Here is a 27,741-nt window from a genome sequence, read left to right as displayed (position 1 = left end):
TATGTTTAGTGGTTTGCTGTTAATTTACTAACAATCCATGTATTTATTGGTAGGTTTGAATATGTAAGCTATCGTGTAAAATCTATGGGAGTCAAAGGTCAACTGATTTGAATAACTCGGGTTACTCGAGGACATGGCCATATGAAAATTTTATAGAGCTGGATATGCAACAGAAAAGTTAAAGCGAACAGTAGCTTGTCAGCAGGGTAATCTAATCAAATTGGAGTACTTCATTATAGGATTCAAAGAAGATAATAACATTAAATCGAACTGTTCCATTCAAGTTCTAATAAGAATAATCATGCATTCATTCCTTATGTTTAGTGGTTTGTTGCTAATTTACTAACAATCCATGTATTTATTGGTAGGCTTGAATATGAGTCAAAGTCCTTTCTTTAACCAGTATTTTAGTAAACTATGCAAATCATTCAAAGTCAATGAATCATGACTGAAGGTGCAGGCTCAATTAACATCCATGGAAATGTAAAATGCCAATGCTGATATTACTACCATTGACTTATCATAAGTGGTTCCCTTTCAACTAACATAAACACAAACTTTAACTTGTAAACTATGTAAATGCCTCGAAGTCATTGAACCAAGATGAGGGAGTGGGGCCATATAATCTCCATAGAAATGAGACTTGCAAATGCCAATACAACTGCATACCCAATATCATTGACTTAACATTAGCAACTGATCTAATGACAAACATTAACATGTAAATAAAGCAAAACATATAAATTCAATGAACCATGACTGAAATAGGAAGCCAAACAATCTCCATGGAAATGAGATGTGCCAGTTCTTATACATCTGCATACAAAATATCATTGACCTCCTTCTAATAGTTCCCCTTAAAAGAGGGGCGAAAGATACCAAAGGGACATTCAAACTCATAAGTCGAAAATAAACTGACAACGCCATGGCTAAAAAAGAAAAAGACAAACAAACAATAGTACACAAAACACAACATAGAAAACTAAAGACTAAGCAACACGAACCCCATCAAAAACTGGGGGTGATCTCAGGTGCTCCGGAAGGGTAAGCAGATCCTGCTCCATATGTGGCACCCGTCGTGTTGCTCATGTAAGTACTAACCCGGTAATAAGTCTAATTCGGAAGGTCACATTAAACTGACCTAATCACAAACTAATACATGTAAACTTAGCAAAAGTTACGAAGTCAATAGACCATGATTAAGGGGGTGGGGCAAAATAATCTCCATGGAAATGAGATGTGGCAATGCTTATACAACTGCTGCTGCATACTACATATCATTGACCTACCACTAATGGTTCCCCCTAAACTGACCTAATCACAAACAAATACATTTAAACTAAGAGAAAGTTTCAAAGTCAATAGATCATGACTGAGGGGGCAGGCCGAATAATCTCCATGGAAATGAGTTGTGCCAATGCTAATACCACTGCATACCAAATATCATTTTCCTACCACTAGTGGTTCCCAAAAAATTTACCTAATCACAAACTAATACATTGTTGGCGCTGTCGATGGAAACAGAACACAAAGTCTCCCTTTTTCAACATGAGACAAAAACACAAAATAAATGAAATATTTTGCGAATTGTTTTTTTCGTTTGTTGTAAATAAAAGTAGTTGAAATTTGATAAAAATCATATCAATTTCGTTTTACTACAAATTCTCCACCATCTTGCCTTTTTACTCTACTTGACTAAAACTAATTAAGGAGTGGTTGAACTTGACTCTGGTTAAAAGGTCAAAATGATGAGTTTCTGAGTTACTCATACCATTCGATTGAAACTCTAGTAACATGAGTATTACGACTTAATGAAATTGAAGTTGACCATAAAATAAAATACACAAAGGTAATCAAATATCAACAATTTATTTCTCATAATAATAATTATTTTTATACACAAGTGAATCATATGCACAGAATCGTGCATAAATATTATTATAAGCTTTAATATAGTACAAACTCAAAAGACTCAATATAAAGTCTACTCATACAAGCACCACATTCAAACCAAAATGTCTATAAATAGTAACCAATTCTATTTTTAGCATTTAATACCTTTTGATATTCTCATTTTCTACTTTATTTTGTTTTAAATTTTAAAAGAAATGTTTGTTTAAATCTTTCAAATCGTTTAACATACATGATTGTTTGGACAGAAAAATTTCATCATGGGAGTATTTTTTCCATGAGATTTAAGTACAAGAAGTAATTGCAGTATTTATATAATTAATGTGTATTTGGTATAAAAAAAAAGAAGGTTTTATCTTGTAATTGGACGAAAATAGAAAACAGGAAAATTGCAAATATCATTTCTTTTGAACAAGATAGTTCAAGATTATATTTCTGTTTCTAAAATCTATGGTTTTGCTCCATTGATATGGTACCAAAAGTATGACATTGTATTTGTATAGATTTTTCTTATTTCAAATTACAATTAAGTCTGTTGAAAAAGAAAACAATCTCACCAAACATTCTTTGAATAGATATTTAAAACAAAGTATATCAAAAAGATATATCATCTTTTAGTAATACTCACTTATAGACAACACTTTTTTGGCTTACTATTCAGATTCTGTTTACAATTTATAAGGGATATTTAATTGGCAAAAATGTTCATCAATTCCAGGAATTTTACTCTAGAGGAACAAATATCATTTTTGAAATTAGTTCATTACAAAAGATGGATGAAACAACTACACAGAAATGTTATTATAAGTATTTTTTAGCCAACAACAGGAGACAAACATGAACAACAAATCTGAAATAAGACCCCCCTTTTTTGGCAAGATGAAAAACCTGAAGAGTAAAAATCCTGGGATTGTATTTTGTGAGATAAGCATCTGAGTAAGCTATAAATGGACTATTAAAATGGAATTCATGATTCTTAACATGATAAACAATATAAAATCATCTAACAGTATATAGATACAGTACATTAAAATACAATGGTCATTTTTTCGGTCAAAAAATCACTAAAAAGGTAATGTCTCTCTTCTATGTCTGAATATGTTTTTCACAAACCATTTTTAGTTCTAATATTAAAAATTACTACTGTAATCTCATTTGAACCTTAAAAATGTGAAGTTTAAACTTTTGAAAATAAATGAACAACCATTTGAACATTTTGGAACATGTTTTATAAGTATGTCTCGTTTTCAATTTTACTTACATCCTTCAACATTCTAAATATTATCACAACCTTTTGATTGCTAATCGTTTCACAATTCAACATTAAAGGTCCAATTCTTGTCTAAATCCAAACAAATTAGTGTGTAATTTCTGAATATACTTTTTTTCCAAAATTAACAACTTCAAAGATAGAAAACACAACTAAGAAATAGTAATATCAAAAAAACAAACATTAACTTGTAATGTACTGTTTTTCTCTAAAATAAGTCATTGCACAAAGTCATTAGCCACAGAAAAAACATCTACAAGAGAGTAACCTTCTATTAAGTAACAGCTATAGTGGACTACAGAGAAAAACATTTCATTATTAAGACAATTTGATGATAAAAGATCTGGTGAAAAACTAACAACAAATTCATTTTTTCTTTTACATTAATTAGCTTTCCAAAAGTAATGTAATACACAATTAAAGATAATGTTTACCACAAAATCTACATGATTTTCAAGTAAAATTGGTTTTGCATGAATATTTCATTTTCTAGAAAACAGCATAAAATTGACATTTTTTTAAACAAAAATTGATGCATAAAACAATGATTTATTCAGGATACCATTATTTTTTACCATACTTTTTTTTAAAAACAAAAATGCCCTTTTACTGTTATTCACTTGTAAACAATGGTCTGTAGACTTATTAATTGTAGTTTCTATTTTTAATATTAAATATGCTTCTGGTTTCTATCTATTTAAACAAATGATGTGTTCTGTACATCAAAAATGGGAAAGCTTAACATTGCATAAACCAGACACCTGTCTAATCAGAAATCTAGAGCATAGACTTTTTTAAACAGTTTTCACTGTACATTATAACACATAATTCTTATACTTTCAATGACAAATGAATTTTAATATCATAATAAATCTAGCCACAGAATGTTAAGATAATTTTACCAATTTTTATAGAAATACATTGTAAAATGTTTTGTAGCAGTTTATCTATCTACACATAGTAAGGACAAACTAAAAATGTAGCCATGTTTAGCATTCCCTTCTTCAATTTTTTCAAACTATTTTGCTCAGTTAATTTACTTTTGAGTAAATGTTGTCAGGATTTACTTCCAAAATGGTCAACAGAAATTTTGAGGTACATAAATAAGATAGGAAAGGAAACACTGAACACAATTACTTTTATTCATTTTGGCCTCATACATTTTTGCAATCTCCACATTAAAATGAAAGACCTTGAAATCTGAGTAACAATTGAAAGAAATGAACATGAAGTACACTACTTGTTCTAAACAGACTTTTTTATTTAGCTGATCACATATTCCTATGACTACAGCTAACTGGATTTTTTTTACTAAATGCTGTGAAGAGATAAGAAAATATTTAAGCTGATGACTATAATGCCTTGAAAATGAGGTATTTTCACTTCCAGTTTAGTAAACAAGATTCACTACCCTCGTTTCAATGTTTTGTAACAGTCAATAAAGTGAGCATGGTACAAGCATATGTACCAATTGTTAAAATAATCATTAAAATCTGAAACATGACCATTTCTTTTGAAAGTTTTTTTATTCCAATTAAAAAATATCTTTCATAAAAGGTAAATCTTCAAATACAATTATTTTCTGAAATCCAAAACTATAAAGCCTCTCTTTATCTTTATAGGCATGGTACATGTACAAAACATTGCTTGTTTGAACACATTTTGTTGCATTAATTAACAGAAATAATTCTTTATTATCCCCCCTTAACTAAAGCAGAAAGCTTATTCTTCAACATGGCGCCTCAAAAAAATGTATGGTTTAAATGTAGATAAAAAGCTATTCTTTGCATTACTCACAAAAAGTCTCTCGACTAAAATTGTTCTTAAGTTATACTAAAATGTTTGCAACTTACTAGTGATTTTACTCATAGATATTTGGTGAAATGGGTAACTATCTTTTACATCTTGCAGATTTCTATATTGTCAAACTGTTAAAAACTCTGATGCATCAAAAACTACAAAATCAATAATTGATTGGAATTCCTCAAATTGTTATCAAAGATCCTTAAAAATCCTTTAAAATTAATAATATAATGATGAACATTCAAGTTTCACAATGCTTAAATGAAAATTCTTATGGATAATTTTCATGGTACATTTTCTTTTAATATTCTTCAATTAAAGCTTAAGAATGGCTTTCTGTTTTATATGTATATATTTAATCTATTCTAGAAAAATCACTAAAGCACAAGTTATTTTACAGTTACAGACAAAATGATTGTCTTGAAAATATGGCGGGATAAATAAATACATCCATGAGCAAATGTCTTATTTCAGGTTGTTTCATATTCTTACTATGTGTTTTCAATTGCATGGTGTAACTAGATATGAAAGTAAAGTGGAATTCATATAAGGCCAAAAAATATATATACTCGTTTGTTTCCTGCCTCCCAGCTTAAAAAGGGTAGGATCTAAAATAATTTCATTTTTTTCAATATTTTACACATTCTTATTACTATTTTGGAAATAGTAAATGACCTGACCTTAGCCAAAATTGTGTATATGTGAGCTGCATCAAATAGAAATCAACCTTATACAAGTGCATGTACACATGTAAACATACAAGTCTTTGATTGATTTTGGAACATTCAAATACAAAATTTAAGATGAATTTTGGTCTGTATTGAAGGGTTCTTATATCAACTAAATTTTGAAACAGTTACAGACTTTCCATAGAGATTTTTTCAACCTGATTTAGGTTGACAGATGTATTGATATTCATTTGCCATTTGATAAGGGACTTTCCTTTTTGAATTTTCTTTAGAGTTCAGGATTTTTGTTATTTTACTTTTTTGGATAAGATTGATTTTTTTATCCGATGCAGCTCATTTGTTAAGAGTATACTTAAGTATAAAAATTCAGGGTATGTATGGGAGCAGGAAAGCAAACTATATGACTTTTTGCCATATAAAGAGTGGTTGACAATATTTTAAAAGGTTACAAACTTCTGCCATTTGTAAAATACAAAATTAAATCAGTCAAAAATTGGATTAATATGGAGTAAAACCTCTTATGAAAAATCTCTCTGAATGGAATTAAATTCATTGAAAAAATGTACGCTTTCAAGGAAGAAACTTTCATAAATCTATTTTGGAAGCATAGTGCCAGATTATATGGAAGTTATTATGTAATGTTGTGAAGGCTTTTTCTTAAAAGGGGTAGGTATTACATAGGTTTCACTTTATGCTGTGTCTTTTAAAAAATACTACAACTCTGAATTGCCATTATTTCTGAAGAAAAACTTAATAAATTGAAAATAATCAGCAACTGTTATATTTCACTATCTTGTACAATTTTTGAAATACCTAATACAATCTTAGATGGATATCACAAATGAGAAAAAAATTATCAAAACTAAAATTGCCTTTATGTATTATACTTTTTCAATTCATTTACCTGAAAAACACCTGGATTTTCTCATGTGGACAAAGGTTGTGCATAGATAACTGCATGCATAGTAAAATTTGTGAATCAAAATACTTTTTTCAAAGTTCTTCTTTAAATTAAAGTAAATCTATGATACTGTGAGATTTCTTAATTTTCAAGGATACCAATTGGATTGAGGAAAAATTGAATTTTCGTGGAATTTTGATTTCAATATACAAACTTATGGAAAATTTTTAATTCATGAATTTTTAAAATATATGTTTTACTGAATACCCACATATCCAAAAGAATTAGTAACCAACGAATAATAATGAATCCACAGTATTGCCATTTTTTGTCTATAAATTTGCAGATGTGTACCATGTGTACAGTTGATAAATCGGTCACCAAATGACAAAATATCAAAAAAAGCTATATAGAGTATATGAAATACTTTTCCAAAAGAAATAAATCTATTTATGAACAAAACAATAGGACATACTGGCTTTAGATTAACTCTCTGTTTGAAAAATTCTTTATAAACTGTTAAGTTATTTTTTTCTATTTTTAAACAAACTGAAACATAGAATTGTGGCCAACCAAAAATGGAGAGTTTCAGGTTTCAGTGTAAAAAGTAGGGTAAATTTGTCAATATTTAATTTCATAAAGGTTTTAACTTTAGTATTGTTTCAAGTAGGTAGACGTCTGCATTATTTCCCTTGGTGCTCACAATGGTGGAAAGTTAAAAAAGAAGAAATTTTTAATTAGATATATCACCAATCTCAATAATTTTATTCAAACCACACATCTCCTAATTTTCATTTCAAATACATATATTACTCCTCTCCATAACAATAAAAAGAGGAAACTGAAACACTGACATTTTTCATATAGGCCTACGGTGCAAAAACAATATAGTGAGTATATAAATCTATCACAGGGTTGGAAATCTTCTATAAAAATTGTTCAATTACAAATCTGGTGACACTGAAAATATATAGTGAAGCAAATATATAAATTTATAACTCCCAAGTTATTCCAAGAAACTCATAATTAAACGGACAAAAATAAAAAAATACTCCTTTGTATCATGGTAACATCAAGTTTAATTTCAAACATAAAAATTTTGACTAAACAGCAACATTTAAAACTGCATAATATAAATACATAAATATGTATACTGTGGATTCAGATTTTTTTGTCTGGCACTAATTTTCTTAGATTCCAAGATAGTGGTTTACCATAAATTTTAAAGTTTAACAAAATGCAAAATTCTTTATAAGCTTGTATATATGTATTTGGCCTGTAGATTTTCTTGTAGAGTTTGTTAAAACCTTAAAATAAAACATCCCCTAAGAAGTCCGCTAACTCGCAAAAAATTTGTGATGAAAAAAAAAAATCCACAGTAACTGTAAGCTTTGAAAAAAGTAGAGCTTCGATGAAAGACAGAAGAAAGATTTTCATGGAGAATGAAAATTGGTCAGGTAGTCGGATTGGTTATATCTGAATCTACATAACAACATCTGAGACATTCAAATCATAAAAATAAAACCAGGTCCAAAACTAGCATGCTGGTGTTAAGTCCCATGTGAAGATACACCTGCAAAGAAATAAACACATTTTACACAATGAAAACAAAAACAAAAACAGGTGTACGGTTGTTTATAGCATGCAAAATTCTTAAGATGCTCGTGACCCACATGCAATTTCATTGTCATCTCCATCTAACAAATCTTTACCATAGCCTAATCTGATCAAAATACAGACCCTCATGTCCCAATTCGCTTAGGATCTGACAATGTTTTTTTTTGCTTTCTGTTTAAAGAACTTTTTGAGATTTTATGGATTTGCCTTGATAAAACATTCCTTAAAATATTTAGAGGTTTAAGTTTCATTGGTTGACGTAATGAATTTCAGAACAGGAAGTAAAATAGATCATTGACTGATCCTTGTAAGTAAAGTGTGGAGAAAGAGCTGTAATTAAAATAGATTGTCTTTTCTTTTTGAAAATTTTCTATGAGTGAAGTTTTGAAATTGTTTTTTGCCCAATCATTTTGCCGGTTTCTAGCTTTAATTGTCTTATTTGTTGGTTAAACAAAGAATGATATGGATATTTTAATTGTCAGATCAGTTTTGGTGTTACACTAAGACATGATTTGTGTGTTTCTAACTAATATGCAACAAGAAATTAATTCAAATCACTGAATGTTTAACCCTACTTGCTGATTTTTTCATTACATTAATACTCAGCATAAACTATTGCTTTTGAGGAGAAATTCCCGTAAAAATAACAAACCCGAAAGAAAAAAAATCAAAATTAGCCAGAATCAATAACTTTCATCTTAAAACTATAAGTGAGCAATACCTAAATATATTTCTATTTGCGATAGCCCAACTGACAGTAAAAATTCTTTTTATATTTAAAAAAAAAATAAGACATGAAAAAAACACAACAACTTTACTAAAGTATGTAGGAAAAGGAAAATACATTTTAAATCAGGATATGGCATACACACAAAATGTAAAATTTGGCCAAGTCTGTACACAACTATGAATGCAAGTGTCAGGTCTAAATATTTCATGCTATCACAAATGATGAAGAAATGGATAGTGAATGTTCACTTAAAATTGTTTAAACTTTTATTTGGCATAGCTCTTTGATTTTGTGATTGACTAGGTAAATACTGCATTTGTTTTGATATAACATGTTCAACCTGTACAAAATGAATTGCAATAGTAAACAGAATATCATTTAGTTCTTTTCTTTGTGCTTTTGCTAGTAAAAAAAATTGCAAATTTTACCCATGAAGTCACGTTTCTCATTATATTCATGATTACCCTATATTTTCATTTCAATATAAAGGAAAAAAAATACCATCTTGTTTTTGAAATTTTTAGGCATAAAAAAGAGCAAATTTTAAAATGAGTGAAAATAACTTGACATGTAATTATAAACAACATTTAGCAACAAAGAATAAGTCATGCACATCAGGCGCTATACCTCCACAGATATTTATATTTCTGCACTTTTTGTCATTTAAAATGTTGAAAAGAATATAAAAGTTTTGGATAAACAATTCAAACAAAAACTGCCCTGTATGCTCATACTTCACACATATAATATTATTGCATTATGATTACTGATAAACCAATGTCATTCTTTCTATTTTTATATATATAATGTGAAATGAGAATTTAATGATTACTGGCTAAAAATCGAATAAAACATGATTATCACAGTCTACTTTCAACTTCTAACAAGAATCATTTATCATGACAGAAACACAGTTGATTGCCTGGGTGGGTGTGGCTCACTCTACCTGTTGATGGGGGTGAAGAGTTGATTCTTGGCATTTCACAGCATTCACACTTGTTTAAGGCAGGATGATTTAGAAGGGTACACGCTGAACAACTCCACTGCTCTCCATCCCCATCTGAATCCCCTGACCCTGCTGGAGGTTGTTGGGGTGGGGCAGGAGGAATGGCATGGATCCGTGGGGGTAAAGGTGGTGGTGGTGCTGAAACAAAAATAGAAATACAAATCTTAATCATGTCAGAAACAAACAGCTATGAATTACAATATTAATATAGATACTGTAAATACAGACTATCTTTATCATGTTCATACTAGTTATATATTTGGTTCGAAACACAAAACAACATTTTTTCATAAATTTTATGGAAGTTAAGTTGGTCACAATATTTCCATATGTTACTAATTTTATATAACAATTTGTGTGGCAGGTGTTGAAAATATGTGATCACGTCAGAGAAGTACATATTTTTTTGGCAATACTGCATACTTACAATCACTGGTAGGTGGATCTGGAGGAGGGGGAGCAAAAATACTCCCCCTTTGTCCTGGATTCATGTTCTGGAAAAAGTTCTGTTGCTCTAGTGCATTAGGGTCACAGACTCCTAATGGTACTACAAAACAATTATTAAAGAACATTAATCTAACAAATATTGTTATAAAGACATAACAGTTACTCTCCCCGAGCACCTATGATCACCCCAGGTTTTGGTAAGGTTGGTGTCGATCAGTCTTCAGTTTTCTATGTTGTATTTTGTAGGCTGCTGTTTGTCTTTTGGTCGCTTTTCTTTTTTTTTGCCATGGCATTGTCAGTTCATTTTCCACTTATGAGCTTGACAATCCCGTAGGTATTTCCACCTCTTTTTTTTATTTAAGATTGGCCATTATCGCTGACGGCTATTGTTAGATAAACCGACATGATGATTTGTAGTGGCATGTTAGTATCCTTCTGTTTATTCCATCAGCATGTCACAACAAAACTATCATGGCTTCATGCATGCATGCCACAATTACAAGAAGAGAGGGTTAAATTGTCCTGATACAATAGTTGAAATTCCTAAATCCACTATATTAGTACTGTATTCTTATATAAAGAATTTTGCACACAAATTACTTCGCAAAATAATTCTGTCAAGTTGGGTTCTACGGCCTGATTAAAAAAGTAAGCTGCATCAAAATTTTGTACTTTTTAAGTAAATTTTAAAAGCTGTTTTAATAAAATAGCTATTTTTTTAAAATCTGTATCCCATAAACACAGACTTGGTCTTTCTGCATAAAAGACTTACATAGACCATTATTATAATTATCAATCTCCCTTGTCATCACTTGGATGTCTGTCTGTAACCTTCGGTTCACCTCCCGTAACTTGGCAACATCTTCAATCTAAAAATAGAGTAAATTCAAGTTTTCACATGATAGTCAGGAAGATGGATAAATTTTTACATGTTACTATCAATGGGTAATGAACATTCATGTTTACTGAAATTTGAATGAATTTCTTTTTTTATCTGAACAACTCAATATTAGGCATGTTAGGAGGTGCACCACTTCAATAGGTGTGCAATCTTTCTTTGATATTTTAAGAATTTGGGTTGAAACCTGTTGTAGGAGTTGACTACATAAAATTGACACCATCTTTTGTAAATTTTACTGTTACTTGACTGTTAGTGTTGCTCTCATCCTATTGCAACTTATTCAAAATTCTGACCTAATTGCAATTTGTTTTATAAAACCAAACTGTTCAACTGGTCAGATTTTGAACAAACTGCTGTAGAAAACCACAGTCAAGTCGTGAAAGTGCAAGCTGATAAAATAAAGCATACTTACAATCCTAGAAGACTATAATTCCGCTTCAATGTTATTTTGAAAAATCAGTCTAACAGTTTGTATAGAAATTTTATTGTTATTGTCATGCTAAAGGTGATGGATAGAAGTTTTGAATTGCTATAAAAATGTCCAAACAAAGCTTTCCTACAATTTTTCTTTCTAAAAGTCTTCTATATTCAGTAAAATATATGTAAAATTACAATACGTTGTTTATAAGTTTCCATGGGAGATACCCTAAAACATTATTCTTTTGAATATAGAAGACTTTTCGAAAGAAAAATTGATTATCTCCCATGGAAACTTCCTAACAACATATTGTAATTTCACACATATTTTACTGAATATAAAATGTTTATTTCAAATGAAGTCTGATTCTTATGAATATAGAAGACTTTTAGAAAGAAAAATTGTATGAAACCTTAGTTTGGACATTTTTATAGCAATTCAAAACTTCTATCCATCACCTTTAGCATGACAATAACAATAAAATTTCGATACAAACTGTTAGACTGATTTTTGTCGAGCCTTCGACTTTTGTCGAAAAACCGAGACATAGCGATCCTACATTCCGTCGTCAGCGTTGTTGTCGTCGTCGGCGTCCACAAATATTCACTCTGTGGTTAAAGTTTTTGAAATTTTAATAACTTTCTTAAATCATTCTGGATTTCTACCAAACTTGGAAAGAAGCTTGTTTATGATCATAATATAATATTCAAAAGTAAATTTTGTAAAAAAAAAAATCCATTTTTTCCGTATTTTACTTATAAATGGACTTAGTTTTTTCTGCCAGGAAACATTACATTCACTCTGTGGTTAAAGTTTTTGAAATTTTAATAACTTTCTTAAACTATCCTTGATTTCTACCAAACTTGGAAAGAAGCTTGTTTATGATCATAAGATAGTATCCAGAAGGAAATTTTGTAAAAAAAAAATTCCATTTTTTCTGTATTTTACTAATAAATGGACTTAGTTTTTCTGCCAGTTAACATTACATTCACTCTGTGGTTAAAGTTTTTAAAATTTTAACAACTTTCTTAAACTATCTTGGATTTGTACCAAACTTGAAAAGAAGCTTGTTTATGATCATAAGATAGTATCCAGAAGGAAATTTTGTAAAAATTTTGTTCCATTTTTTCCGTATTTTACTTATAAATGGACTTAGTTTTTCTTCCAGTTAACATTACTTACAGTCTGCAGTTTAAGTTTTTAAAACATTTATTAGATTCATAAACTATCCTGGATTTTTACCAAACTTGGACAGAAGCTACTTACAATCAAAAGATAGTATAGAGAGGAATATTTTTATTAATTTTTTTCCTCATTTTTGTTGAGCCTGCGATTAACAGCAAAAGTAGGAGAGACACTGGGTTCCGCGGAACCCTTACGAATTTTTCATAATAACATTGAAGTGGAATTAAAGTCTTATAGGATTGTACAATGTTGTAAGTATGCTTTATTTTATCACCTTGCACTTTCACGACTTGACTGTGGTTTTCTACAGCAGTTTGGTCAAATTTCTGACCAGTTGAACAGTTTGGTTTTATAAAACAAATTGCAATTTGGCCAGAATTTTGAATAAGTTGCAATAGGTGGAGAGCAACACTAACAGTCAAGTCACAGTAATGTAAAAAGAAGTTTATACATGTTATATCGGATTATGTGACTGTTGTCAGTCTTCGGAGGTAATCCAAATGGTTCTTTAGATGGCGGCTAGACTAAAATACACTCAAAATTCTGATATATATTATTGAGTACATGCATTGTTGACTGTTTATTTCCGACTTATTGTAATTTGGATATACATTTTAGTATGTTATAAATCAAATATGAGAATTTGAGTCAAATCAATGAACATGAATTTGACAGCTAATGCACCTTTAAAAAGGTTAAACGTGATATTCATCGGACCATATAAGTATATACCTATGTGGTCATGACATAACACATATGGTCCAGATCATTTACATTTGTTCTGAAATATAAAGCCTTAAAGCTTTATAAATCACTGTGGCCACTGAATTAGCATCTATATGCAAGAGAAAACCAATGCCCCCCCTCCAAGAAGTATGGCCGAAACCTTTCTTGCTTGTTCGATCAGTCAAATTGCATTGAAGCTTTTGAACAACCGTTAATGTTGAGCACATGGAAACAATATTTTCCTGAATGTTAGTCTACATCTGGGCCTTTACAGTATACACTTACTGAAGCTGATGGGAACAGTTAACATTTCTTGTGGTGTGTCTGTTTTCTAAAGTACAGTCGAACCTCATTATGTCGAAGTCAAAGGGACCGGACTTAAAATGATTCGACTTATCAGAGGTTTGACTCATGCGAGGTCGAGTGTGTCATCATACATTTAGAATACATGAAATACCACATGAGATTTGTGTAAACTAGATACTTTGAACATTGTGCCTTTTTTCAACATGACACTTAATGATTGTGTATTCAATCTCTATATTTCGTTGGTCCTTCATCATTTCATAATAATTAAACAAACAAGAACAGATACAAATCATGCACAAATAAAATCAAAAGTATATATACACCAATATTTACAAAGGTCAGTCACTATAAATTATGAAATCACTCGCGGAACGAAACAAGTTCTGATTGGTCTCTGGTTAGGTCGTCTATTTTACAATAAATTATTATAAATCTATCATTATTGTCTTAATCCTTTTATTTATTGTAATTAATGAATTTTAATTCTAACGATTCACTTAATCTCGGCTTGGGTCATTTAAATTCATTTTGTTTTTATGTCAGTTTAAATATGTTCCACACACTAATGTTCCGCTTGGACGATGAACAAAGGTGTTAATTACCGGTCACCATAAATATGTCATTTTAACTGTTATACAAACAAGTATGTTAACTCAGCTTTAATCTCTTTTGAAAGTGATTAGGTTACATACAATGTAATAAATACATCTGATTTGAAATTTTATCATTAGGTCTGCATCTTTCGAAAATTCTTACTTTCGAACTTCGAGACATCGGGGTCAATTTACATTAATTTTACATCGACAGGACAATAAAATTTACTCAACTTAACCGAGTATTCAAATCAACCGAGTTGGACTCATCAGAGGTAATTATGCATTGATCAAAGGGGAATTTTAACGGGACAGAGAAATTACTTCGACTCATCAGAGTTCGACACAACAAGGTTCTACTGTAAGTCTATGTCTAGACCTCTACAATATATACTTACTGAAGGGGAACAGTTAACACTTCTCGTGGTGCGTCTGTTTTCTAACATATTTTTCTCCATCTGATTCACTTGACTTCTTAGCTTGGCTAATTTTCTCAGTTCTGATTCTAAATCAAGTTTTAATTTTAACATTCTATCATCCTGAAAACTAATAAGTGCTGAAAAACAAAAAATTCATTATTGAAACATGTGTCAAAACAAATTTTATGCTAATTTTTAAAGTTAACATGGTGAACAGTCCTGAAAAATTGAAAAATTATTTTCAACTTTCATATCTACAACATGAAATAGAGGTACAACAAAACAAGCCAGGAATCTTATGTCTAACATGCATGACATGTATAATAACAAATGATAAATGTATATATCTTTTTTCTTTAAATTTTGCTTCTTTTTTTGTTTTTGTCGTTTTAAGAATTTGTTGTAGTTGGCTGATCAATTAGTTTATGTGTCATTTAAAATTATCCATGATGTCCGTAACTTTCAGACTTTTGTTTTGTTAGGCAACTTAGGCCAAAAAAAAGAATATGTTTGTTTGCCCTAACCCTACCTACCCAGAAAATAGCTGCCTACTCAAATCTTTTATTGTCCTGATTGCAAATTTTTTTTTAATCAGATAGGCATGAAGACTAAAAAAACATCTGACACTTCAATCTACATGATCTATCCTAGCCGAAAAAAGAAAATGCCTACCTACCCACTGTCTCTACTTTGGGTAGGTTTTGGGCAAACCAAAATATTTTTAAGTGTGGCCTTATTTGGAGAGTTAAGTGTTGATAGTAGAATTTATAAAGTTTGTGTTTAATCCATATACAACATGTATGAAGACTGTATATGTTGCCCTCTAACTAAGAGTCTTTTAGTTATTTTCAGTGTTCACCCCAGGGCATTTTAGCATCATGGTAATGTGATACTATATTTCTTGAATGTGATGTTATCTGAATTGGTTTTCTTATAGATTATGTTATGGATGTGATGTTATAATTTTTAGAAACAAGAATGAAGATGGTATTTCAATTTCCCCTGTTTACCAGGATGCTTAATGAAATATCTGGGGAGAACACTGATTTTTAATTGTTTTTGTCATTGTGTTGCTACCCCATTGATCATGTTTAGGTTCACAGTTCACCCCACATATACTTTATTCAGACAGGAGATATGGATCACCACAAGCTATTTACGGTTAGTGCTTCTCCACCCTGGAATTTCCAGCACCACTCTTGATTTTTCTCAGCAACCATCTTACTGCCTTAAATTTTGAGACAATATGAGAAAATTTGGAAAGTAATTCTTTAAAGAATTATTTTTTTTTTGCATTGTCATAAAACCATGAAACATTCATTTCAACCATTAACATAATTTTAATACTAGCTGTAACCTATATACACCATTTGTGTACACACTGTATACAAAAAAAAATTATATTTAATTTACTTCCTGGTTGCTTGAATATTTTTTCAGATATTCCATTACATACAGACACAACAGAAAGTGAAAATCTTATAAAAAAAAAATCTTGTTCACGTTATCATGGTGACTTACACAATTTCATGCCAAGCAAATAGTTTGTACAATGTATTCATCATGTTCATAGATATTGAGGTTAAGAGCTCACTTATCTCTGTGTTCATTTTACTGTCGTGTGACAAGATCATGAAGTTTATGCATTAGAATTATGAAAGTAACAACCCCCTGAAATATGCCCTGATAATATGCACATTTACATTTCATATGAAGTTTTACCTTGAGTATATGCTGCTTCCTCCTGTATATTACCAGACTGTCTCCTCGGAATGTCGGGAGGAGGCGGATGATTATGAGATGAATCCGAACTAAGACTACTATGACTAGAACTGGGTGACGGCACCACTTTTGGTTGAAAAGTCAACGTGGACACATGACGTCTTTCACCGTCTGGATTTCCTATCACACTGTGATCACTTTCGGAACTACTGCTCCGAGACGCTATAGGAGGGTGTCCCGAAATATGAGAGTCATTAGGATAATAAGGATAAAAATGTCCATTATCACCATGACTAGTTCCTCCTAAAGGATCTGGCAAGTATTTAAAGGAGGGCGGATTAACTGCCCCACTTATGTTGATGTCACTAGCACTTTGAGAAATTCCGTGTTCAGGATGATACGTAGGTGGCGTCCCTACATTTACAACCAAAGGTGTGTAATAATTATTACAAGGTGTTGCACCATTGTCCATGCCAGTTAAAAAGGGTTCACTATGTGACCCATGCAAACCAGAGGGATTATAGTTCCCTGGTTGATACACTGGAGTTCTATCACCCGGTTGTAATCTTATAATGTTCAATTGCCCATGTTCTAAAGGCTGCACAGAGAAAGACCGCTGGGCCACAGGAGGACCCTGATTCATTGAAGCTTGGCTAGTGATGGGTGAACGTTGCAAACTATAGTTAATATTTCCATGCTGATTAATATAATTAGGATGCCCAACAGCATGACTGCTTGGTGGTAGTCTATTGTCACCTTGTTGATATAAAATATTATAAACTAAAGGATTTTGTGAGCTTCCTGAAGGTTTTTCTTGGGGACTGCGTATAGTTTGAAAATGTTGAACTGGAATTTGCCGAATCCCTGGTGGAACATTATTAGTCTTTGTCTGGGGACTTGTAGATGCAACACGACATTCAATGTTCTGTATACAATTTCCAGGGTTTTTAACATACTGATTAAAATCAGATGTAAAACTTGGCTCCATTGGTGGAGGTCTATATTCACTAGGAAGTTTATATGAGGAAGAACTAGATGCGCTTGCACTACTTATTCCACTTGATGCAGAATCACTCCTTGTACGTTGGTCATTAATGTGCATGTCCTGTATTTTATTAGGTATATATTGTTCGTTTCCAAATAAAGCATTGGGTGTTTCTCTATCAAGAGCTTCTATACATTTCTTTCTATCGTTTTTATTCTGTAATAAAAAAAAATAAGTATGTCATACAGTATATATGTACATGTAATTCAGCAAAATGTATAAAACACCACTGACATTTTTTTTTGGTTTTATTATAATATAAATTTAAGATAATAATTTCCTTACAAATACAACTGATTATCATGATTATTGTTTTTAAAGTTTTTGTGCTTATTTGATTATTTTTTGTCTGGTCTTGTCTTTTGAAAAAAATTACTTCAACTTTAAAATATAAATAAAAACAAGCATCCATTGGACACAGGATACCATGCCCATAAAAACTTGGTACCTATATCTACCTTAAACATGTTAAACTGTGTCTTTTATCTGATACAGGATAGATGAATAAACAGATCAAAAAACAATATCCCCCTTCTGTTATAGTTATGACATAAAAATTTATGTTCATAAATATATACCCAACATCTTGAAAAATCTCTTTAAAAAAGATAAGAAAAATTGGTGATTGATCAATTTGATTGAAATACAAATTGTGTGTCAGGGCGTTCTACTTTCTGTTTGTTAATTATTAAGTCGACCAATCAAATTACTGCCTTCAAATTTTTAAAGGTATGTTCAACATGTTCAATGTATCAGTACAACAAATCCCAATGATCTCTGGAAATGTCTTTAGAACATTAAGTAAAACAGAGTGCTGTCAGAACCTTGTTAGGGTAGCATGGACACAGGATATGTATTTTAGTCAGATAAGTCTTATCAATATATATCCTCCATTTCTGGACATCAAATTGTACTATTCAAACTATTCACAGATTTTCCCATTAAATTTTGAATATCACAAGAGAAAAATGATTGTTGTATAAATTATAATGTCAATAGTTCAAGTATCCCAAATCATTGGATCATTTGTTGAAGATTAGAAAAGGTCTATTGTAATGGACCATATGGACAGTCATATTTGATATAAGCACTTCATGCTCTTTGCAATTGAAAACAGTTGGTTGAACCAAGTTTACAGCAATTTCATTTTACCAAAGTTGATTTTCTTTAATTCTTACAAGTTTACTTTCCTTACACGGTTGATTATTTTTATATAGTCAATGTGTGGTCCACTTGATCTCACTTCTTCATTGGTAAAAAATCAATAATGAAGTCTCTCTCTGATGTTACCTACATTTTAACATGCACATGTTTTCCAATCATATACATGATATATGCAAATTCTCATTTGATACAATATCCCACCACTTTCAACAGTAAAATTTGAAAAATCGAAATCGCTTTTAAAACTTTTTTTTTATTGAAATATCTCTAGAGGATTTGTTTAGTGATAAAGTTACAGTGACCCACATTTTTTTTTACATCCACGTTATTTGAACTTCGGTAGAGAGTTTTCTCATTCACAATCATACCAAATCTCCTTATTTTTTCATTGTCTGTTTTACTTTAAAAATTCAGGGGCGGATTAGGGGGTGTGCCCAGGCCCCCATTATGGAGCTTCATTTATGGTTATTCCAGACTTTTTACCGGATTCACTACAATTTTTTGTCTAGTTTGTGGGTCCATGGGCTCCCCCTTTTTCAAAATCCTGGATCTGCATCTGAAAGTGTCTATGTAGAATTTCACTGAAATGGAATATACTGAATATTTCATATGATTATGAGGCTTCAACTATCTCTTTTAATGAAAATTTTTTACTAACACATGCACCTTTTCAAATCCTTAGTCACATGAAGAGTATTTACTGTAAAAAGAAGCCTCAGTTAAATACAAATACTTAAATTTTATGTTCTTACCTCTAATCAAAGATTGGGACCTACAAAAGTACATTTTGTATGACAAAAAGGACCATAAGGTTCAAGACCTGCATGGCCAAAAGCCTGAAATGTGCACATTTTGCCCTGCTCAGTACTATAGACCAATCTCAAATTGTTTTTTATGAATGAATCACACAAGTATACCCAAGGACAATCGGCATAATTGAACAATCAGTTCTTACTGTGACGTAATAAAATAAGCATTGTGAGGCCACCCCTAACAAATTCTTTGTTTGATGTTGCCTACCCATGCCTTGTAGGGTAGGGTAGGTAGGGATTTTATTTTATTTGCCAACAACATATATAAGTTACATGTTTTAGACAAGAAAACAAAGTTCGAGCATGAAAAAAACTTTAAAAAAAAAATGTGAAACGATTTGAGTCATAAAATTTTCAAGTTGGCTGCTATTAAGGTTGGTAGGTCATGTAGGTAGGCAACATCAAACAATTTCAATCTTATTTTTGGCCTGACATAGGAAATGTGCAGGAAAGTGCACTAATTTGAAAGTTGTCTATAAATGTCTATTAATGATAATGAAATACATGTACCTGTCGAACACATAAAGATATAACATGTTCAGCAACTTCTGGATATTTCTGTTTTAAGTCTTGAAGCAGTTGAACATTTAATCCAATTTCTGTTGTGGTCATCCTTCTACCATAATTACAATATATCTGAAAAATTTAAAGCTTATTGTTACATATGTACACAAAAACTTTGCAAACAATTACTCCTTATTAAGACCCGGTTCATCCAAGGGACATTGATTGTCGAAATGCACATGTATCTGGTGCAATAAAACTTAAAATCTGTTAATGTGTTTAAGTAATTCAAAAGCATGATTTAACTAGGCTAAGCCTAAAAATGTATTCAAAATGTGCTAAATCTCATAATTCAAACTCCTTTTTTTATCATTTGTTTATGCACATAACATGTACAGGGGCTCACACTACTTCAGAATCATAGGGAGCAGTGATTTCTCTTTATGAAACTGATAAGGAGAAGTGGTACCACTTAAAATAGAAGTGCCTGCTTGCTAACTGCACTTCAATGCTTGGTACATTGTATTTCCAATAATATAAAAGGCAAAATGTATCCTATTTTTTAATTCTTGTTCATATAGTTCAAATCATACCTGAGAATAGAATTAGAGTAACAGTTGTTTCAATTTATGTCTAAAATTGTCATTTATAGAACTTTACACAATTATATTTTTTTCTCTCGTCAGAAACTAACAACTTACATGACTTAATATCTTAAAGTACAGAAAGTTAAAGTAAATATTTCATAAAAACTAGTTTCTATGATGACTATGAAATAACATACAAACAATCTGTAAAGTCAATGATTTCACCTCTTTTCTAAAGAAATAAATTTACGTCTTTGAATTTCTTTTCTTACAAGGGTCATCACACCAGGCGAAGTGAGTGACTATGTCACTCTAGGATTCTCAACTTAGCTCTAAAGAAGCTCCAGGGAGAAGTTTATGTCACACTATTTTCAGTAAAATTCTCCAATGTTGCCTCATGATTTTTGAAAATTCTCCATCCAAACGCAAACGATTACGATATTTGACAACATAAACATGTTATCAACAAATTTGAATTGAATGGTCCCCAGTCTTTTACTCCAACATTAAAATAGCCAGATGGGTGCTGATTATAGAGAGCTACATGTACATGTATAAGCAAGAAACATGAGAATAAAATCAATTTTGAGATGTTTAGTTTTTTTTTTGACAAATTGTGTTTGCAGCTAATTCAGACCACAAGCATGAAAAGCAATGAAAAGACAAGGAAATACCACCTAAACAGTTGTCATGCAAAAGGCTTTGTAAAAAAAAAGTTAACGATGGTCGGAAAATTTATAATTTGATTCCCTTTCAGCCAATTAATGCCATCCTTCAATTCTCCCTGAAATCCATGTTTGGCTGAAAGAGAGAAGTCACTTTGACGGTCATGAGTTTCATGAAAATACAGTTAGTAGTCAGGTAGTATAGGAAGGGTTGTGGCTACAAGATGCCTAACACCAAAATGTTATTTGTTTAAATTGAAACTGGAGGTAACGATCATTAAACCTCCAAGAAACTGCAAAGCTATAACTTTTGTTTTAAACAGGTTGGGGAAGATCTATAACACTGAAAATTTATCCCCATTTTGGATTATAATACCAATAAATGAGGATAGTATCCATCTATGAGGATCCTCCCAAACCTGTTTAAAGTAAATAAACATCAAGAAGATTAATTCATTAAAAAGGTATGTTCAAAACACCAGGTACAATGTGCTGCATCATATAAACATGATTAATATCTATGACTGTATATAAGTTTCCAATTTCATTTGAATTTTTTTATATTGAATTGAAAAATTATGAATGTAAAAGGTAAACATGAACTTGGATGTTCCCTCTATGAATTACATGTACAGTAGTCAGAAACAATGTACAGGTTAATATGGTATGGGAAAGGTGGAAATCTTATTATTTACCTGTATAGCAGTAATTTGTTGTGTCCATACAATTTAGCATAGAAAAGATCAATGACTAATGGTATGTATGACAGTAAGATGGGAGATCATAATCATTATTGACCTATTTTGTAAACTCTCAACTGGGATTTCCCATTATGAATACAGGTACTACTGATTGATATTCATGACTCATATCCATGTTTAACAACATGTATGACATCACACCTGGATTCACTTCCATGTGGTTTGGTGTAAAGTCATCAAGAAACTCAATCAGTATTGGGTCACTGATAACAATATTTACAAACTATCAAATTCGTAAAATACATAAAATAATAAATGTAAATTATTGAATTGATTTCAATCTGACATAGAAACCAACATTAACACTAAAGATATGTAATATTCGTACCAACAGTATGCTGAATTTAAAAAAAAGATTTTCCTATAATATCAAACAGAGATAATGATAAACTGGTGATAGGTACAGGTCTTCCCTTAATGAAAAATAAAGATGTCAATTTTAGGGATGTAACCTTGACCCGCAAATAAGAAACTGATGTAAATCTTGTTTTAAATAGAATATGGTTTAGAAATATGAGGTGGGAATGTTGTAGCCGCTTGAGGTGCATGGAGATGGACAACATGACTGTCAACTTCGATCTACATAGTGACACAGAAATATAGAGAATGATTACAATGAAATATTTGGGAAGATGTGTCAAGTGATCACCTGAATTGTCACCTGAACGAACCGGATTCAATGATGGCATAACATACCAAGATAAAGGGAAGGATCGTTCTTCATAATCTCATTGAATTCTCCCAATGCACCAAGAAAATAACTGTATTTTGAACCTGAAATTAATTTTTGCAACGTTTCGGACTTCCTTTTTGAGAAATATTCTCTGTCATGGCCGATGATGCACATGCGCATCAGTACACAACTTATAGACTTCCGTGTTTATTGTTTTGTGGTTGTTTTATTGTCATTTTAGGGCTCAGTATTGCATGGAACAGATAAACAATAATCCAATGGAGGTAACGTCTATTCATTTTTGAAGTTTTGATAAAATAAATTTACCGTACTTTTATTGGTAAAAGTGATTTTATACTAAAGTGGAGATTTCTATTATTATATGACAACCATGGACTCGTAAAACATTTATTTTCATGGCTGGTCTTACACACAAATATTTGTCAATCGTTGATTTATTGAATTGGACTCTAATGTTATGTTTGACATACACCTCATTAAACGAACGTATTTTACAATTTCTTCTTATGTTGGTCTCCCGCAAGCCTGAGGGAAAAGCCTGGTTGAGCGCTCACAAACACGTTAAAACACAACCACATTCTTTGTTTTTCCGAAGTAAGGAGCATGTCATTCGGTGTTTGAGTTTTTGTCTGCAAGGTATGTTATTTTTTTACTGCATTTAGCAAAAATCAGTATGTTGTTCTCTTTTGAAATCATGGTTTGTAGTCAGTATATTCTGTCTCTTTGGAAATCATACCGTTAGTTTCCTTATTTTTATTTCAATCAATCTTCCTACAAGCAGTGTACTCGAATCTGCCAAGTAACATATCCGGAACAATAAAGAACCAAAAGGAACGTTGGCATTGATGCAAATCCGAATCTTGGAAAACAAAAACTTCAATTAAAAACGCATTAGGTATCAATCAATGTTATGTTCCATTCACTTTCACGGCTCTTTCGGATACTTAGGCGGAAACTCAGATGAAATTAAACAAAAGAAATGGATCTCTTTATTAGAGAAGGTTAAAAAGGCCAATTTGGCAAATTTGAATAGTTTATATCTGTTTCTATGGGCTTTAAAAGTCGATTGGGGTAGGTGCAAATACATGTGGATCTTTTTTTGTGCATAAGCATAAATTCCACCGAAAAAAATTCCAAAGAAAGATAATAGATTGATCTATTTAAAGCAATTATTTGCATCTCTACCCCCGGCGACAGTTTTTTTGAAAAAATCTATAAAACGGTAAATAATTTCATCGAAAAGAGTAAGTCGAGTACACCTTTTAATGTTCATGTGTGGTTGAGTTGACTATTCTGTCTTGAAAACATCTTAAAGAAAAATATTTGATACATCACCTCGCTTCAGATTCTATAATTTTTATAAATTTAGGCTACTGTATTGGTTGATATAATAACATTAAAATTTTAAAATACTTAAAAATGAAATGTATGGGTCAGGTGAAATACCTTTCTAATGAGTCATAACAGAATAGGTGTGTTCGAATAACAAATTTTTACTAAAAGTACTTGAAGACAGACTTTACAAGTGGATTTTAAAATGCATAACTTCATAAAACTTCATTTTGTGTGTGTGTGTTATCTAGGGTTGTTAGTCTTGCAACCTCTGAAAATTTTTAGTCTGCCCTTCCACGAAATATTTTATTAGATTTTTTTTAAATAGTTTTGAACTTTCGATAATTCCCCATAAAACAGATCAGACAATAGTTTTAAGTTGACCAAATGCATAAAAGTACATTGAATTATTCTCAATAGCTAGTAGATACATCAACAACACTTACCGTTATCTTGATGATATTAGTTCGTTAAATAATCAAGAATTTTCTAAATATACTGCCGAAATTAACCCAAGGAAATTACTTTAAATAAATCAAATATAAATGGTAATAACTGTCCTTTCCTAGATTTAGATATTTCAGTTTTACACGGGAAACTCAGGCTACACTAAAATTCACGACAACAGGGACGATTTCTCGTTCCCTATTGTTAATTTTCCTTTTTTGGACGGTGATATGTTCCTTTGGCACCATCTTACGGTGTTTATATACCACAACTCGTTCGCTATGCCTGTGGTTGTTGTGACGTTTTGGATTTTAATGAACGTAATCTATGTATTACTGGTAAATTATAAAGTCAGGGATTTCGTTACCACAAATTATTTAAAACCTTTACTAAATTCTTCCATAGATATACAGATTTGGTTTGGAAGTTTGGTTGTACCTGTAGAAATTTTATTTCAAACGGAATAGCACATCCTAATTTTTACGGAGATGTTGTTTACTGAGCCCAGAAATTTAGATACCTGGAAACGATCCGGGTAAACTTATCGATCATTTAAATTAACTTTTTCTAAAAGGTTACCAATTCAACACTATTAGATCTTTGAATATTGTTTACATTGGTATTAATATTGATTTTGTTATCAGTAAATTAAAATCAAACTATTTTTTTTTAAAACCATATGCACATTCATGGTTCTACAATCTGTCGATACCTGTATCTTGACATTGAACAAGGTCATGTTTTTCTCTGTTTATGACGTCTTTGCACTAAATCCATTGGATGTTGGATGCCAGTGTACTAATTGATATTTTAGTCTTAGATGCATGATTTTTTTTTATTAGTTATTGGCTTTGAACTAGCTGTCAGTAACTGCGAGTACTCTCAGATCTCTACTTAGTGTCTTTTTGCTTATGGGATGTATACGTACCCTGCCACGTTCACTCTGTGTTTTTGTTAGATGTATTTCTGCTTTGTATCGACCTGATGTGTTAAGCCCTTTTCAATTGATTTTTAAAGTTTGTTCTTATGTTTTACATGTACAGTGACACCACTGTCCCAGGTTAGGGGAGGGTTGGCGCGCCTTGAAACTAGTTTAACCCCGCCACATTCTGTATGTGCCTGTCCCAAGTCAGGAGCCTGTAATTCAGTGGTTGTCGTTTGTTGCTGTATATCATATTTGTTTTAGTTCATTATTTTGTACATAATTAAAGCCGTTAGTTTTCTCGTTTGAATTGATTTACATTTGTCATTTCGGGGTCTTTCATAGCTGACTATGCGGTATGGGTTTTACTCATTGTTGAAGCCGTACGGTGACCTATAGTTGTTAATTTCTGTGTCAATTGGTCTCTTGTGGAGAGTTATCTCATTGGCAATCATACCACATCTTCTTATTTTTACATTTGTCTTTTAAAATACAACTGGCATATAAGGATCGTAATGTTGCTATGTGGATAAATTGATCAGTTTTCAAGAGCTAAATTGACAGCGCGTCATCACTACAATGGCTTCCATTTTTACGATTATAAAAATTAGGTGGCGTAATTGGGAGATAATTTTGACGAAGTAGAATCCTGACTGATACTAATATATGTTCATGACGTTTAATGTCCATGCAGTGGTAAATATCTAATGTTAATGAGCCGTTGAGAAATGCAAATAAGGGCAGATTGGGTTTGGAAGTTATGCTGCTAGTGAATAAAAGCGAGAATGTTGGATATGAATATAGATTTAGCCATAGCTAAAATTACAACAGACCATATATAAGGACCCCTTAATGTTGTCTAATGCAATAGTTGTTTAACGTGAATGTTCCCATTCTGGCCGGGCATGGCTATATATATATATCAGTACTATCCACACAACCAAACGGACTTCGCTCTTTTGGAAGGTCTGGATGGAGGGTCCTTTATTTCTGTTTTCTTTAATCTGTAAGGTAATTTTTCTCTATATTCTTTATATTTTTTGCCCATTATTCTCTATTCTTTATATTTTAGCACCCCATTGTTCTCTATTCTATTTTTTGGTCCTATTTCTCTCTATTCTTAATTCAGAATAGAGAATAATGGATATTGTTGGAATATAAAAAAATCCAGAATAATGGACACAAAATGAAGAACAGAGAAAAAATGGCTTAAAAATAAAGAACCTTAATTGAGATACCCCATCCAGACCCTCTTACATGTTACACTAACCTAATGCAAACCTACTATCACACCTTTGGTTGTAGTCATCTTCATTTAAAGTTCAATAAGCTGGTTGGATGTAGTTGTATATCCGATGATATTTGTTTTTGTTTGATCGCGGTTTTGTACATACATCTCGTCTATTTTATACACTAGCTTGTGTCATTTCAGGGTCTTTTATAGCTTACTATGCGGTATGGATTTTGCTCATTGTTACGTAAGGTGACCTATTGTTGCTAACTTCTACGTCATTTGGTCTGTGGTGGAGAGTTGTCTCATTGACAATCATACCACATCTTCTTATCTTTATATAGATATAAGAAGATGTGGTATGAGTGCCAATGAGACAACCCTCCATCCAAGTCAAAATTTATAAAAGTAAACCATTATAGGTCAAAGTACGGTCTTCAACACGGAACCTTGGCTCACACCGAACAGTAGGCTATAACATGTATAAAGGGCCCCAAAAATTACTAGTGTAAAACCATTCAAACGGGAAAACCAACGGTCTATATAAAAAACGAGAAACACTTATGAACCACATCAACAAACGACAACCACTGAACATCAGATTCCTATTATATTTATAAGTGACAAGATCCAAAATGATATGCATCTACTATGCAATATAATATATTATGTTTCACAAACTATTATTTAGGTAAACATAACACAGGCACTTGTCTCTGAAAAAAATACCTATTACTTTATATATAGGTAAGTTTTTTCAGAGACAAGTGCCGTTGAAACGTAAGTATATACCAGAGAAAAAAAATCTTACTCGGTAATTATACAGCTGATAAAACAACTCAGTTTGTGACCACAAAAACAGAGTGAACAATCCAAATATGCAATCTTTATACCAATTTTACTTTCTGATTTAGACATAGACAACTTTAT

General features: G+C 31.4%; 1 protein-coding gene across 3 annotated transcripts; it reads right to left on the bottom strand.

The window, feature by feature from the left end:
- Nucleotides 1–1,850: 1,850 nt before the first annotated feature.
- On the bottom strand, nt 1,851–23,138 carry LOC127726521 (TGF-beta-activated kinase 1 and MAP3K7-binding protein 2-like). 3 transcript variants are annotated; one of them, XM_052233899.1, is made up of 8 exons: nt 22,882–23,138; nt 20,179–20,304; nt 16,648–17,848; nt 14,905–15,062; nt 11,147–11,243; nt 10,355–10,474; nt 9,868–10,065; nt 1,851–8,147 (listed from the first exon to the last, which is right to left on the bottom strand). In XM_052233899.1, the coding sequence occupies exons 2-8, from the start codon at nt 20,278–20,280 to the stop codon at nt 8,125–8,127; spliced, it is 1,899 nt and encodes a 632-aa protein (XP_052089859.1). In that variant the 5' UTR covers nt 20,281–20,304; nt 22,882–23,138; the 3' UTR covers nt 1,851–8,124. The 3 variants fall into 3 exon arrangements, with proteins under 3 accessions (XP_052089859.1, XP_052089858.1, XP_052089857.1); XM_052233898.1 differs by having other exon boundaries at nt 1,851–10,065; nt 22,835–23,138; XM_052233897.1 differs by having other exon boundaries at nt 1,851–10,065.
- Between the last annotated feature and the right edge of the window lie 4,603 nt (nt 23,139–27,741).

Source organism: Mytilus californianus, unplaced genomic scaffold (genome assembly GCF_021869535.1).
Source record: "Mytilus californianus isolate M0D057914Y unplaced genomic scaffold, xbMytCali1.0.p SCAF_18, whole genome shotgun sequence".
Lineage (NCBI taxonomy): Eukaryota > Metazoa > Mollusca > Bivalvia > Mytilida > Mytilidae > Mytilus > Mytilus californianus.
This window is presented reverse-complemented; position numbering and strand designations above follow the sequence as displayed.

What these genes read in the sequence shown, in the direction of transcription:
- LOC127726521 (XM_052233898.1), bottom strand. Translation starts at nt 20,280, where the DNA reads ATGACCACAACAGAAATTGGATTAAATGTTCAACTGCTTCAAGACTTA. An exon ending in TATCTTTATGTGTTCGACAG is followed by an intron (nt 17,849 to 20,178) that starts GTACATGTATTT and finishes TTTTTATTACAG; the next exon opens with AATAAAAACGATAGAAAGAA. An exon ending in GTGTTAACTGTTCCCCTTCA is followed by an intron (nt 11,244 to 14,904) that starts GTAAGTATATAT and finishes CTCTATTTTTAG; the next exon opens with ATTGAAGATGTTGCCAAGTT.